We start from the raw sequence: 16,816 nt of genomic DNA on the forward strand, positions 1-16,816 counted from the left end.
TTCCTGCCAATGGCTAAGTATAGAAGAGTTCTCGCCTAAATTTGCAAACATGTTCTAACAGTTAGATGGGTCTATGGATGAGAAAAGAGACACTACAGCCCAACATCTATCCATGTGGACAGAATCTCTCTCTATGTGGAGGCACAGACTCAAACTCACAAATTCGACTCTAGCATTATCATGCCCGTAAGTGCACAAAACCATACAGCCTGTCAAGACACCACAGGACTCTACAGAGGCCTGGGATAGGCTGGCCGAGGATGCAGTCGAACAGATGTTTTCAGTTTTCTCTCCTTCTCAGAGTGCAGCTCTCTGACTTAAGAGTGCAGTCCCGCCGGGACTCATTTGAAAGCCTATTACACTTCTCAGGGCCATCCCAATACGGGAGACAGTGTTTGCCAACTCCTGCCTCCTTAGGACTGTCATACTGTTTGTATCTCTGCCGTATGCATCTCTATCACAGCTGTGCTGTCATGTTTTCTGTCTCACCGGCATAGCCACACATGAACAACTTAGGATCCTATCAGAAACTGCATGTAGAATTTCAGGATGTGTCTATAGCTGACTCTTCTTCGGGATATTGGTCCTAGAAATCCCAGAAACACTGGCTGATGCTGTGTCCATATTCTGTCTTTCCACTAGAATGGAGCTGACCTCAGACTCCCCCCCCCCTCTAGTCGACAGATCAGCAGCTGTGTGGAGGCATCCACACAATCAAAGTGGGCTTTCTTTTATGTCCACTTCTGCTCTGACCAGCAAGATTTGTATTAAAAGGAGCTTGGTTAGTGAAGCCTTCCTATTACCACATGGTATGATTTCAATATCCTATAATAACTAGCATTCAGAGACACTGTCATTATTACTTTAGGCCAATACGGCAGGACTACCATTCACAGTGCTTCCCATAACCTTATTCTGCGTCTCATTGACTACGCAAACTCGTGTTTTGGAAGCATTTCCCAAGAAAAATCATACCCTTTGCATTCATTCTCTGGTTCCTATGAAGAAAGAATGACTACTATGGCAATCGGCTTTGTGGTGAAAAGATGCTAAACTATCCAAACTAGCCCCCTGCTATGGCAGGCTGTGATGCAGTACTAGGATCCGGGTGCATCTCTGTGGATAGAGCATCAATTCCCATCTCTCTGCATATCTATAGCCTCATTGCAATGCAAGCAGCATTTTCTCCAAAGAGATTCTAGTCAGTCTCTATCTTATGAAAATAGCAATAATAACTCCATTATCCACTTAAATGAAGCGAGCAATGATGCGGATAATCCCCAAATAGTAGAACTATTGAGAGTCATTGAGACTGGGTTTCAGAGTGAATCAAACAAGCCCCAGCCCTTCCAGTTCATGTAGAGTTGTCATAGAAAGTATAGTCTAAAAAAACTTGGAAATGGATTACAGTGACCAAATTAGCCTACTTTGCTGGAGAAATGATGTGCAATCTGTCACAGAACCACTCTTTAGAATAGTAAAGGGTGAAGTACTCTCATGCCCACCTGGTCCTCAGGACCACTTCTGCCGCCTCACTGGCTCCTACTCAGAGTAAAAAGCTCTGGATAACCAACCCTCAGACCCTTTACCTTCCTTTTCAGAGGTCCCAGGCGGGAAGTTTTGGCATCTTGTGCTTTGTAGGTGACCCAAAGGCCACTGGCTACATGCTGGACAAAGCAGACAGAATCCCCATACTTGATTTCTGGAACCCCCATGCCTTCCATATCTCTCTTGTGACTGGAATCCAATTTCTCCTTGATTTCCTATTCAATGTACAGGAAAAAAGAAAGAAACAAACAAATGTAGGAATGCCTGATTACATAGCAACTCAATATATAAAACAAGTCACTTGAGTAGACTCTATAAGACAAAAAGCTATTATCAGAATAATCATGCTGTTTCCAAGCCAGGACTATAGGAGGGCTGCCTCCCTTATCTGCTGGTAACCGTGAAACCAACGCATTGAAACTTTTGGCCACTTAAGAGAGTTTTAAAACCATGGGGAAAGGGGCAGTGGTAGGTTCCTTATTTTATTCTGATTTTATATGCTTCTCTATTATATTTCTACTTCCCTCACCCTAACATAGATAATGCCAACAAGTAACTTTTAAGTGGTCAGTTAACTCATTTTCCGTAATTGTTATCTTCTATAATTTAAATGCTTATCTTCTATAAATGCCACAATTTAGGAGCTTAAAACACCATCTGTTAACACAACATTCACAATAGCCAGGAAATGGAAATAGTCTAAGTGTCTATAAAGTGATGGATAATGAAAAGTGATATATTTTACACAATGCAGTATTATTCAGCTGTTAAAAATATAATTATGAAATTCATAGGTAAATGGATGGAGCTGGAAACAGTCGTTCTAAGTGAAGTAACCCAGACCCAGAAAAATTAATGTTATATATGCTCTTTCATGTGTGGATGTTAGTTTTGGATCTTCTGATATATGTATTTCATTTGATTATCTAAGGAGGTAAAAATATTAGTGTGGGACATGGGGATACTTTAAAGGGAGGTGAGAGAAAATTCAGTGGAATAAAGGGTTAAAGGAAAATAATGGAGGAAGGGTTAAATTGGAGTTAGGGATGGGAGGGCAGTAGAGACTATGGGGAAGGACAAATAAGACTAAAGATCTTTGAAAAAAGCCATATGAGAACTTACTACTATGTAAATATATTCACCCACACACAGAGAGTGAGAGAGAGAGAAAGAGACAGACAGACAGACAGACAGACAGACAGACAGACATATAATTGGGGTGATAGTATCCTTACTAGGCACCAGAGGCTAACACATAAAATGCTCAGTGCCAGGAAAAAGTTCCCTCTTTTGTTGTTGGCCATAGACTCCCAACTAGGAAGTACTGGGGGTTAAATTCTATTAAAACACATTGTATGGGATTTTAAAAGAACTAATAAAAAGGTAAAAATAAATCAAGAGAAAGAAATTTTTTTAAAAGTAGGGGACACTACTGTGGTTTGTTTGTTTGCTTACATCTACTTATGTAAAAAAACAAAAATTGGAACTGAGAGCATGAAGTCAGGAGGAGATGTGCTTGTGGGAGGTCATGAATGGAGTAGGAGAAGGGGAGTAGGGGGACGTGATCAACACGCATTGCGTATGTTTGACATTTAAAAAAAATTTAATAATTAAAATATTTCATCTCTAGACTCTGTAGTTTTTTTCCCCATTAGTGTAAATGGAAGTCAGCCCTCAATTCCTTCTTCAGATGTCACTTGGTCTGTGAGGCTAGCTTGTGTCTCTGGCTGCATCTCCTCAGCATTGCGTTGCTCCTCTACCTTAGCACCTCATAAGGCATCTGTGAAAGGAACCAGGGCAATTAATGGCAGATTCTTAATAGAGAGCTCAACACTTATATTACTTACGGAACACCGTGTGAGGTACCATGTATAGCTGAGTAATTTTTTTTCTTTCATATGTATTTATTTTCTACTTTAGCTCTCACCTCTTTTCCTTCAGACTTTCATAAAATAAAAATCAGCTACTTTATGCACACATAAAATATCAATTTGAGTAGTATTAATATTTCATAAGAAAATTCTTTATTTTAAATGTGTGCTGAAACATTGACTGGAATGCTAAAAAATATCTTATTTCTCAAATGAACATATTCAAAAGAAACACATTTCTGAATTGGTAACGTACACTGATAGAAAAGCATATTTTGATATATCAGGACTTTTCTATATAGGCAATTAATGGGTCATGGATGCATTTATTCTATAAAACAATGGACACTTGATTTCCATCACAGAAATATCCAAAGTGCTATAGATGTTCCCGCCAGCAAGAGGACTTACAAAACATCAACTTTTTTATCTGGTGTCTGTTCTCTAACTATAGTCAATACACTAAAATAGAAACAACACAAAAGATAGCTGTTAAATATGGTAATTACATTGATTTCTAATAGCTCTTAGTAAAAAAAAAACATATTCTTAACTATCAATTTGTTTTCTAATTTTTTTGTTTAATTAAATATGCTTTTTCCTAAAAGAAAGCAAACAGAAAGATTCATTTCCTACAGTCACTGAAACAAGCGAGCCACCGTTTTCTACAGGGTGTCTGAGCACTTGGCTTTTACAAAACAGCTTCATCCTACAGAGTTCTGTGGTGGGCACTGTGGTGGCTGCTTCTCATTTCGAAGAATAACAACAAGAATACCAGATATCAGGTACTGTCAACAAACATGAAGCCCAGCTCCACCCAGCAATTCACAGCACTGATACATTCCTGAAGAATGACCCTGGTGGCTGCAGATGCAAGCCCTCTGGGCTACATCAATTGCCTCCTTTCAGTTCCCAAGTTTAAACAGAATACAGTCCATTTCTTATGTAACATAGGCTTTATCAAAATTGGCTTAGGAGTGATGGCTTTTTCATCTTCAGTGCTGGGGATCAAACTCAGGGCTCCCCACATTCTTGGTAAGTGCTTCACCACTGAGCGATCCTCACAGCTCTGGGAGCACACCTTGACTTGACATACCAGATGCTTCTTTTTCCTTGGGATTTTACTGACATTATTACTTGAATCACCTTATCACATCTGCAATTTCACTAAGGTAATGTTTGTATCCTAACATTTTCCTCAATATTTTGATATGTTGACATCTTGGAAACTTATCTGAGTAGGGAGAGACCTGGAGTTCTTACACACAGCAAAAGGCTCCAAGGCATCTTACATGCACACTGAACAATCCAGAACCAGACTTTGTCTATAATGACTTGTATACCCCAGGAAGCAATATCTCTTGGCTTTATTATCCCAAGGTCAGCTACCAGGAAGCTAGGGACCCCTCTATAGCTTGGAACATGCAGCAATTACTCCAATTAGTGAACCCTAAACCACCTGTCTTTGCCCATGGAAACTCCAGTAAACGGGACATGTTACCCTCCAAACAGCACCCCATCTTGATAGGTAGCAGTACTTTGCTGAATGACTCTGCTTTCCAATGCTAGGACTTGCGAGAATAAAGAGCTCTTTTCCAGAGTTTTTCTCATATTTTTCTTCTGATAGTATGTGACCAACGACTACAGAAAGGACACAGGACAACAATTAAGGCTTTCCCACACCCAGAGCTGGAAGACCCCTTTGGCTTCTCAAGTGTCATAACCTCATACTTTCTGCAGGACTTTCTGCAGGACTCCCGATAGGACTGACTTAGGAGCCCCTGACACCTAAAAACAACAGAAGGCTGGCCTGGAAGCACTCCCTTCACATGTGAACCAACAATCCAGAGCCAGAAACCAATTTAACCCTTTCTAGAGTTGACATACTCTAGGCCACCATTCTCCTGACCCTAACCACCAGGGCCAATTTCCAAACCTGTTATAAGTGTTGTGTTTCAAAACCTGCTTAAGCTATTCAAATCATCAACTTGAAAACTTATCTTTCCTACCCTATCCCTTTCCATGGGGACCACAAAAAGATTCTTTCTCTTACCTCCCCTGTGCTGGCCGATTTCATGTCAACTTGATAGAAACTACAATCATCTGGGAGGAGGGAATCTCAATTGAGAAAATGTCCTGATCAAATTGGACTACGGTACACTTTTTTTTTTTCTTTTGATGGCTGTTGTAGGAGGGCCTACCTACGTATGAGCACTGCCACCTCTGGGTTGGTGGTGCTGGTGTGACAAGAGAGCCCGCTGAGCAAGCCATAAAAAGGAAGCTAGTAAGAAGCACTCTTCCCTGCCTTCTGCTTCAGCTGTTGTCTCCAGGCTCCTCCCCTGAGTTCCTGCTTGGCCTTCCCTGGATAATGCACCTGTAAGGTGAGGTAAACTCTTTTCTCCCTAAATAGCTTTTGATCATGCTATTTTAACAAAGCCAATAGAAACCTTAATTAAGAAGACGTGTTTTTTGCTCTGTCTCCTCAGAGGAACTTTCTGACCTAGCCATATCTGTGGGTTTGGCATACCCTTCCCACCCTCCAGTCTTCAGAACTGTAACTAACAAAGTATAGTTTCAAAGCCAATCACTTTCTAAACCATTGCTTTGCCATCAAATGTAGAGGGAAATCTACATTTGAATTCATGTGAGAGACCTTTGTTGGCACAGGAGCTGCTTTTTTTTTTTTTTTAAACAAAGCAGTGCTCTGCTTGAAATAGATTGCAAACAGTTTGTTTTATTGTTCTGAAGATATTAGATTTGCATATCTGCATATTGATGTCATCTTTGCCTGTCATTGATGGTTTTGAGAAGAAACAGGCTATTCTTCCTGATGCATATTGAAAGGCAACAAGCATTATTTTCTCCATTGACTGCTATGAAGGAAATACTCCTGAGCACATCCCAACAGACACATTAGCAATTGCCTTAGGTCATCAAGCTATTGTTCTCCATACATAGGATCTGCCCAGTGCATACTATGGGCCATGCATTTTGCTAAGTACTGTACAATGGCAACACCAACACACGAGACGCTGTGCCTACAAAGTGACATGAGCACTATGTAAGTCTTTACAAACATTTTCTCTAACCCTTCTAGTGGCCACACTACTTTTATTGACTTAGTTTATTTGAGGATAAACTAAGACCTGTTTTGATTCAACAACTTGCTCAAAGACATGTAGCTAGAAAGCCAAAGAACAGGCTCTAATATGGGTGTGATTGCAAAAACCCATTTAACAGATTGAATGGCTTTTCTATTTGCATCGACAAGTAATTAATTGTATCAATGTTTTAGCTACTTAAAGGCCAATAGAAAGAAATGGCTGAAATGCATATTCTTACTTTATGAAAGAAGCAGCTTTGGGTTTATACACACTTTAGAAGTTATATGAATAAATCAATTACTAACAGGTGACAGGGTGTGCATTCAAAGGACAATTGGAGCTTGTGCTAGTCTTTGTCACTTTTCTTGTAAAGCTACCTGTATCCACAGTATCTGTCCTGGTGACATTATTCAATCTCAGTCATCTTCAAACACCTCACCACTAAACAGTTTAATGAAGCTTTTCCCATGATCTTTTATTTAAAGATGCCATTTTTTAAAAAAAATTTTTGAACACAAGTGTTTTCCCTGCACTTAACTAAGGGCACACACACACACACACACACACACACACACACACACACACACACACACACACAGAGAGAGAGAGAGAGAGAGAGAGAGAGAGAGAGAGAGAGAGAGAGAGAGAGAGAGAGAGAGTCAGATCCCTGAAACTAGAGAACTAGAGATAAAGGTGGCCGTAAGTCACCCTGAGGGTGTTAGGAATAGGATCTGACTCCTCTGTAGGAGCAATAAGGGCAGTTCACTGTGAGCTATCTTGCCAAGCTTTTATTCTCAATACCTCAGTAGGGACATAATTCCAATACATGAACCCTTTAGAGCCATAGCAGTGGGGCTATGGAAGGGCACGGCGTTCTGGTATGACGAGGAAATAAGGCAAGAAAAGTGATGAAATATAGAGAGAAAGTTGATAAAAATTAAAGACTAAAGATAGTATCCTACAGGTCCATGCTTTAAAAAAATCACGATGTTAGCAGACATCCTGCAGGAAAAGATGCCTTTAGACAAATGCTGAATCTTCTAGGAGTCCAACAGAGGCTTTCAGAATTATAGGTCCTACAGTAAAAGTCAAACATCATCATTATCTGCAAAAGTAATCAATTCAATTCTGTTTAATGCAGCATTCCTAGCATTGTTTGGCATCTGTTTTAGGAAAAGCTGAGCTAATGCAAAGCCATCGAGGCACCAGTCTGCATTCTTAGAATAACCATTCCAGTATCAATAAAAAAAAAAGGTGGGTAGAGAGAGAGTATGACCAGAGATGGGTGAGCTGTAAGTTAAGGCAATAAAATGGAGGAAGATGCCTGAAAGAGGTTCTAATTCACACATATTAGTGTGAATGTGTTATTATTTAACCCAATTAAACCATGTGTGTCCATGGACATTGTAAGAATATCTTTTGAGCATACACTGTAAGCATCCAAAATATTTCAGAGAAAGAGAAAGAACGAAGGAACCCACTATCAGCTGTTGAGAGGAGCCTTTAGGAAAGTCATGCTTAGCCGACTTCTATCTACTTGTCTCTGAAGAAATGACTAGGATTCAACTTTGGGTTTACTATACCAATATAGTCCCCTCATGAACAAACACCTCATCTAGAATTATAGATCTCAGTATTGGCTTCAAACTATTATAGCCCAGAAGATTCTGCAAAGCTTTCATTGGATGGGAAAACAAGGCTGTCCTGCTGGTCACAGCATGCTAGGGAGTGGGTCCATCTGCCTCAGTAGGGCAGGGAGGAGCACACTTCCTGAGAAGATGCCCATATTTCTCTTTTCATCTTTGGGATACCCACTGCCACTTCATAGACTAAAACATAGGTCACTTTCCTCGTCTCCTTTAATTCTCAAAATAATCCCTCAAAATATACTTCGTTATCCCCATTTTTATAAAAAGATATATTGAAGTTGAACAGCAAATGGCAGCATCAAGGTTCAAATCTAGACTTCTCCCACTTCACAGTCCATGGTTTTCCTTGACTCTATTTGGTTCACTTTGAACAACAAAGGCTTTGGGAAAACACACCCAGTAGAGAAGTCTAAATCCTTTGTAGTCCACAATTTAAAGCGAAACTGCAGTAGGTGGTGGTGTCTCTAGATATTTAGACCATTGTTTACGTTTTCTCCTCTCACTTTTCTTCTTTTGCTCTACCACATGTGTCCCAACCTTCTGACATTGTTACCGAACACTGTCATCTACAAAGGCCATCACTGAGAACCGCTATTTAGTTACAAAACAAAACAAAGACCCAAACTCTTATGACGTTTTAAGTAAGCTCATTTTTTATGTTGAATCACAGCTGTTCACTGTCCCATGAGCTGTGGGCTAGAAATGACTGCATCCTTCTTTACACCTGATGACTTCATGAAGACACAGTCAGAGGAAACAGGGTCAGGGATAAGACCCAAGTGCACATAGACTGAGGTACAAGGCACTCTAGTTGCCCTTTGTTTGGGGGTGCTGCAGGCTGCTGGGGTTAAAGAGCACATGAAAAGCAGGTGGAACAAATATGCAGCACTTAATACATAACAGTTATTTGATAAATGTTTCCTAAACTGCTATTGGGGACATTTTTCCCTCCAAGTGGAAACAGTGATAATTCTGTACCCATACACAATGAAATAGGCAAAATGTGAGTCTATCCTTCATCATTTCAAGACTGGTTCTTAAAAATATGTATAGAGAGGCCATAGAATAAATGGCTACACATAATAAGGCCTGCTTTAATATTATTAATTCAACCTTGCATGAAAGGAATGCAGTGCTGTAAACTGACATTGAAGCATGACATCTAAACAGCATTTGCCATGCCAGAGTAAATATTAAATCACATTATCTGACAATCCTTAGGGAATGGCCTTGCAATGTCAAGACCGAGGAAAATGATGGGAAATCAAATTCATAGAAATTTGACTTAGATGTTCAAAATAAAATGAATCTCTCTCATTGAGGGCGTGCAGGGATGAGAAGATAGCAAAATGATTACACAAGGAAGACAGAACACTGCTACAAAGATGATGGAGGCTAGATTGAAATGGATTTCACTGTGGACTTTTATGAGCACATTTATATATTCCTTCAGCAGGCCATTTCCAACTGTAGTTTTTACACAGTATCCACTGATGCTGGAATACAAATCAGTGGGGGATTTGTATGGTCTCTGTCAATAGGACCGCCCACTGGAAGCATGAACAACATTTCGTCTTATAAGCTGTACCTGCTACTTTTCTAGAAATACAAGAATGGCTTCACAAGCGGTGATGTATAAAGACCAAAGAATGACACGGGTAAAGGTTGGCCATGAGAAAACCAGCATGTTCAAAGACTGACAATCATGCAGTATATTGGACCTAGAAGGAATCACAGGAAATTGGTAGGAGACACAGTGGAGGGGTGGGCAGAGGACGGATGTGAGAGTCTTTATGACAGACTTCAAATGAGGTCCAAATAGATTTTGAATTATTTTCCGGGTCTCACAAAGAACAGATGGGAGTCAAGGCCAGAGTCAGGCAGTGTTCAAGCTGTGTGATACGCTGTTATACACACCACTTTCAGAGTGATGTTGGAGTGCCACATTTTAGAGGAAACAACATATCCTAGAACCTCTACTTTGATGTGAGTAATCCGGTGGAAAAGGTGGTGTGGGAGCCTGGGCCAATATCATACGCTGCTCTTTATTGTACATGTGGCTTACAGCTTGCCCAAAGACCTTGGTTAGAATCATCAGAGCCAGGCCCAGGCCTCTAACTGCACTTGGTGCTTGTATGTAGTCACCTTTCAGCAAGGCTCAGTCATATCCCAGGTTTTTCAGTCATATCCCAGTTTTTTTTAAATTTGTTTATTTATTAATTTTGGATTTTTGAGACAGGGTCTCATGATATAGCCCTGGCTGACCCGGAACTTGCTATGTAGATTAGGCTGGCTTCAAACTCACAAAGACTCTCCTCTGATCAACTTTTGAGTGCTGGGGATAAAGGCATGCATTACCATGCCCAGCCCTGGGCTGTCTTTCTTTCTTTCTTTCTTTCTTTCTTTCTTTCTTTCTTTCTTTCTTTCTTTCTTTCTTTCTTTCTCTCTTTCTGTGGTACTATGGATGGAGCCCAGGGCCTTACACAAGTGGGCAAGTACTCAACCACTGAACTTTGTTCACAGTCCTCTTTCTGCCTTTTATTACATGGTCATGTTAAGCTCACCCGGCTAGTCTTCAACTTACTTTGCAGCCAAAGTCAGCCTCAGTATCCTCTTACTTCAGCCTCCTGAGCAGTGAGGATTATATTCATGTGCCATCAGGCCTGGCTCACACTCTAATCCTACAGCATACACAAACTCCCCAGGAGCACCTACCTGCCACCTGTCTGGTACAGGCAGCTTGCTAAGGATGCTATTTACCAGCAACTGTTCTATGGCCCCATATTGCAGTCAAAGCTGCTATAGACTGTTGCAATTTTATTTCAAATGAGAGGATGAGAAGCTTATAATTACAGACGCAAGAGGCCCAGAGCAGCATCCTTCAAGGGCATGTGTCTAAAGCCTGAACACTGCTGCTCCCACAGGAAGTTCTTCTTCTATTACCAGACTGTCCAGCTTACTGAACAGGTTAGGGGAGCACACCGACTTCTCCCAAACTCCTTTCTCACAAAGTTCACCTCTCTGTTTCTACCTCTCTGCTTTCCACTGAGGCACCTCAAACTCCTCTGGCATCATCTTGACCCTGAAATGCTGTCTACTGTCTACTCTGCTAACAGACATATTTAACAGGAGATAGCTGATGACTACTCCATGTCTATGGACTGTTGAAGGATGGAGACTTCCAACCCCCTCACGTCTTCAGGAGATTATTACTACTGTTCAGTGAGTAGTAGCTCACCAAACTGTATGCTGAGAAGGTCTCTTGTAACTGGCTCCTCTGTTAGGAGCCATGTGGAGGCCCTGGGAAGCCAGGACACCTCTGGTGCTATTCCCCCACAGGTATTTCCAAGTGATAGGGCAGAGATAAGTGTTTTCCACATGGTCTTCCTTTTTTTTTTTTTTTTTTTTTTCCTGTGTGTAGCTTCACAGTCTAAGATTCCAAATGTCCCTCCTACACTGTATCTCAAACGGAGCCCCAATTTCCTGTGGGAGCACAGCCATATGTGTCTTGCTATGCAGCTGAAGTCATTTCAGTTTTGATTCTTTTGTAATGGAAATGAAGGTAACTGGGCTGTGTACAAATGAATGGAGAGTTATTTAAAACCTCTAATACAGGGACTCCAGGAAAATGTGAACGCACTGCCAATTACACAGGGCAACTCTTACCTTTAGTTCTGCTGAGCTGCTGGCTTCCACACAACCACAGAAGCTTTTTATACATTGGGTGTTAGCTTCCACGTACATGGAGATGGAGGGACTTGGGGAGATGAATGGGGGGCTTTGGGAAGATAAAATGTATTCAGAGGCCAGAGGTGGTACAAGTGAGAGGTGTGTTGTAAGGCTCCATGATGCTCCCATGAGTCTCTCTAACTGCCTTCACCCCACCCCCACCCCCCACCGGAAACCACAGCAAATATAGAGTCTTACTAAGACAAAAAAGAAATTCAGTGGAAAGGTTCCTTAGGAGCAGGATTCTGCCAGCTGCATGGGAAGTTACGTGGTTCCTTTGTGCAAGTGAAACAGTAAAGGCTTAGTCATTTTTCTAGTCAAGCATGTGCACAGCAGGGAGATGAGGAAGAGGGCTCAGATAGGAAAGGACCACCTTGGCTTTCTCAGAAAGGGATTTAATAGGTCATCAGCTGCTACAAGGCACTTCACTTTCCATCTTCTTTCCCCTCCCCATCTGCTGAGCCCCTCGTTCTTCTGTCCATTACTCAGGGGAGAAAGAGGGCTGCCTGCTGCTCTTCTTGCATTTTCTATATTATTTTATCAAGTTGGACCACCACAAGCTGCTTTCTTGTAGCCAGAACAATTGCTAAATATACAGAAATTTAAAATCTCTGAGCTAGGAATCTTGAGATGAAAGGGCTGATGGTAAAAGAAAAAAATGCACAAACATATGCTCAGAAAGACAGAATGAAGCCGGAGAGCCAGCAGGAAATGGAGAGAACATGGCATCTGAATCTGGTTTAGTAAGAAATGGGCAGGAAGCTCATAGATTTCTTAAAGATCGATTTTATCTTCTATATATGCTGATGTGTACATCTCTGTGTGGCTATGTACATTTTAGTGAAGATGCTCATGGAGGCAAGAGGTGTTGGATCATCATGCCTGGTGTGGGCGCTGGGGAGCAACCTCAGGACCTCGGCAAGAGCAATCTGTGATCTTAGCTGTGGAGCCATCTCTGCAGACTCTAAACTTGGTTATTTTTGATTCTTTAAATACAGATATAAAAAAAAGAGCTTAATTTTTGTTTTATGCCAAAATGTTCCTCTGTCTTAAAGGGCAGATCATAGAACCATGAAGGGGTAGAGGAAGGCAGCGCTGAAAGGGCTTAGGAATCAGAGATGCTCCATAGAGAATTCAGCTGTCAAGTGCTTACCTATCTCTACACAAACAGAACCACCAATAACCCTTCAGTGAAATCATGTTGAGAAACAGAAACTGAAATCTATTCCTGGGAAAATGCAAAGGAGAATGAAACTAGAGACGAAGTTCCCAAAGGGGAGGATGCGCTGCCCTCTCCAGGAGCAGACATCCTGATAGCTGTGCATACATCTGTGCTGAGCCCTTCTTATGCTTGGGTGATCTTTTCAGGCCAATCAGAAAGTGATGGTACATCCAACTGTCCATCAGAAGTTAGCTCAGCATGCAATGCTGACTCCAGACAGATCCAACTTTCAGCTAGGCAGAACCCAAACCTGGATATTTGAAAAGGTAGTCTATTTATGTGCACATCAAATGTGGAGTTAACTACTAAGGATCCATTCTCTGAAGATGTGAGTGGACAGGAAAAAGCTAAAAAAATGAGAAAAAGGTAAGGAAGTACTAGTAACTGTATGTTACAAATAACTTCATGGTAATGATAAGTCTGGAATTGTGTCTGAATCTTTAATGAAGTAACTTCCTTACTTTAAATAAATACAGCCTGAACCTGATGTCTACATTGTTTTATAGGAGAATAAAGCACACAAATTAGAAATTGTTAAAAACTATGTAGAATATTCTGGCCAATTATAGTTTCCTTTGGCCTGTGAGCAATATTGTCTACTCTGATGATTTTTGTGTTTCTTAAGAGTTACTAGTCCCTTGTTACAGACTTTACCCTTCATCCTGGGTAGACATTCTTTCAGGATGCCAGTGTGATTGTCAAAGTTTCTGTCAGAGATCTACAAGGAGGGATTTAGTGACTTGCCCTTCCAGAGCGGAGTAAGCTCTCTCCTTAGTGTCTTACCTTTGTTGCCCGGAAGGAGAAGGCTGTAGACTTTGTGTCTGATTTTCCCCGGTCTTGCAGAAGAAGGCCTTGGTCTTCTGTCAAGGCCAGGTAGTGGCCTGTGGTGAGATGCCGGAGTCGGAAAGCCTGGCCCCACCTGATGTTACTGCCACTCCAGCTGGCCAAAGCACATGAGAAATTATATATATAGAAATCAGTCCTGTTTAACTTTCTTAAGCCCCTGTCTACAACTCAGCATAGCATTTTCCTTTAACTCCTCTTAAAGGCAAGGACCATGGTACTGAGGGCAGGGCAATGGCATACTAAGGCTAGAAGTCCTAATTTTAACCTGCCCTTCAGTCTACCAATGCACCTGTATGCAAACCACCTCAAAATGATGGAAGATTTTCTTCTAGGAACACTTCTATCTGGGAAACCAGTCTTTCCATTTTGTTGTTAAAAGTCAAATATTTCACCACCATGAAGAGTCTGAACTTTATGAGAAACGATAAAACAAACTAACCAAATCAAACCTGCAAATGCTGTGGGTTATGCTTACTGGGAAAGAGGCAGGTAGAAAAGGAAGCTATAAGGAAGCAGATATCCTGTTACATTTGAATGAGATAAATTCTGCAGAAAAAAGTAAAGTAGGATTGAAGGATGATGATAAGGAAAATCCCAGATGGGATGTCAATCTTTTCATGATCCTTCTCCAAGAGATTAGCATCCAAAAGAAGTTATGGTAAATATTAGGGGAGACACTACCCATGGGATCACTAGTAACTCAAATTTCATCCCTTAAGTTAGGTTACATATATGTGTCAAACTCTAAAATCATTCTTCACCCTTTTCCAGTTTTAGAAACACCCGAGAATAAAAATCATAATGATAAGACTTAAGCTCTTTATGCGTAGGTCTCTGAGGCAAAGAGCTAACAGCTACAAGCACAACAGTATGTATATGCCTACTTTGACATTTGAAAGATTTCATAAGCAAGTCTTGAGCCAGTTAATAAATGGGTGTCCCATTAAAAAATCAATATTTCTTTTACACACTATATATAACTTGTTTTTCAATTACACAAAAGTGAAATGCTCCAAATCAGCATCTTTAGAAGTTTCTCAATAAACTATTTAAATGAGCAAAAAAGGAGAGACGAGGGTGTATAGGAGAGGCTCCACTATTTTCGTTTCATCTCTAACCTAATTTACCCCTTTCCCCAGCAAATAAGAGGACCAGCTCTTAACTAGATGGGTCCTCAGTGTTGGAGTTTAAGTTACTCAGGATTTGAAAGCTGTTCCCTAAGCTCATGGTTGGAAAATCAGCCTTTGTTCTCGTCACCTCCCAACATTACTGTGTGAGACACTCTGACAAATGTTGTTTCCTTCAAAGCCATGTGAAGCTTGCGTCTTATTTTACTAGTTCCATCATCCTGACTTCCTGTCTATCTTTGTTGTTTAAAGATAGCTCTTAACTGAAGCCAAGACATCTACTCAAGGCTTCCAGAGGATTTGTTTAATAAAATAAGGGTGGGGGTGGGGAGACTCTAAAGGCTTTCTGTTGTAATGTCAGAGCTAGTCCCTGATTATCCAGGCTGTGTAAGAGCAGAGGGCAACTAACCTTAGAATCATAATAAGAGCCTGGAAAAACCTTGAATGTGAGAATGTGTGTGTGTGTGTGTGTGTGTGTGTGTGTGTGTGTGTGTGTGAGAGAGAGAGAGACAGAGACAGAGAGAGAGAGACAGAGAGAGAGACAGAGACAGAGAGAGAGAGAGAGAGAGAAGGGGGGTGAAGATCAGAAGGGAGAGAGGGAGAGAGGAGAGGGGAGAGGAGAGAGAGAGGGGAGGGGGGGGGAGAGTTCTTATACTCAAAGCCATAGAAATTTTAGAAAACCATGGACTTTTGAGGATTCATCTCAAGACATATAACAAATAACAGATATAAAAGAATGGATTGTACTAGAAAATCAACCACTCTTGCAAATGGCACCATCTGGAGCATGTGTTACCTTATCCGAAGGGGTTCAACTCTCCATAGAGACCTGGCTCTGGTCCCAGCTCCTCCAGCTTCATAGAACACTCTCCTGTGAGCAGAGTTGGAAATCAGCACCAGTTCCTTGCAGAGAAGGCTCACACCAGCTACCTAAGCCTCCCAAGTCAGCAAAATTCAAAGGGAGGCTTGGTTGTGGGTTTTTAATCTCATTCTTAGGATGAATAAAAGCTGTCTAAGGGGAGGGGACATCCCATTTGCAATGGACACTATAGATCACCAGGGGAACAGTGGGAAAAAGGGATGACAATATCTCCCATTTCTACCTTGTTAAAATGGCTCAGTCCCATCCCATGCTACTGACAAAGAATGCTCTAAGTCTTTCAGGTTAGGTTACTTAATGTAATTTATGTTTATTATAAATAGACATCTGCTTTTAAAACACATATGTAGTATAGTAGGAACCCGGTCATTGTCCTAGGAAGCCTGGAACAAAGTTGTGTCTCTGGTTGCCATAGTTTTCACAGTTCCATTACTGCGTGGTTTCTTTTTCCAAACTTAAGAACTATCTTTTAATATGTTTGTAAATAATTTTGTTTTTGATTAATTTTAGATTAATGAAGCAATTTCACAGCCCATAGAGTTCCTGTACACGGTCACTCAGTTCCCCTCACATTGACATCTCGAATGATCCAGATGTGTTTGCCTAAACTGAGAAGCCAATGTTTGGTAGCCAATGTACTAAAGCTCAACACTTATTTGTATTTCACCCCAAATTTTCTAATAGTTACTTTCCTATTACAGGGCCTGACCCAGAGTGCCAGAGAAGTCTTTAGGTTTTTCTTTTTTACTTGACCTTTTAGTGTTTCCCACTTCTTCTTTGTTCTCTTACAACACAGAATTTTGAGTGGTACAGTATTGGCCATGCTTTTCCAATTATTAT

At 40.9% G+C, this 16,816-nt stretch overlaps 1 protein-coding gene across 1 annotated transcript in view; it reads right to left on the reverse strand.

Moving 5' to 3' along the window:
• Positions 1–16,816, reverse strand: part of Ryr3 (ryanodine receptor 3) — a 532,014-nt gene that overhangs the window by 274,173 nt on the left and 241,025 nt on the right. The window contains 3 exon segments of the mRNA XM_051144331.1: positions 1,590–1,763; positions 13,907–14,063; positions 15,893–15,967. Coding sequence (XP_051000288.1) covers positions 1,590–1,763; positions 13,907–14,063; positions 15,893–15,967 — 406 coding nt within the window.

This window comes from Acomys russatus, chromosome 4 (genome assembly GCF_903995435.1).
Source record: "Acomys russatus chromosome 4, mAcoRus1.1, whole genome shotgun sequence".
NCBI classification, from domain to species: domain Eukaryota; kingdom Metazoa; phylum Chordata; class Mammalia; order Rodentia; family Muridae; genus Acomys; species Acomys russatus.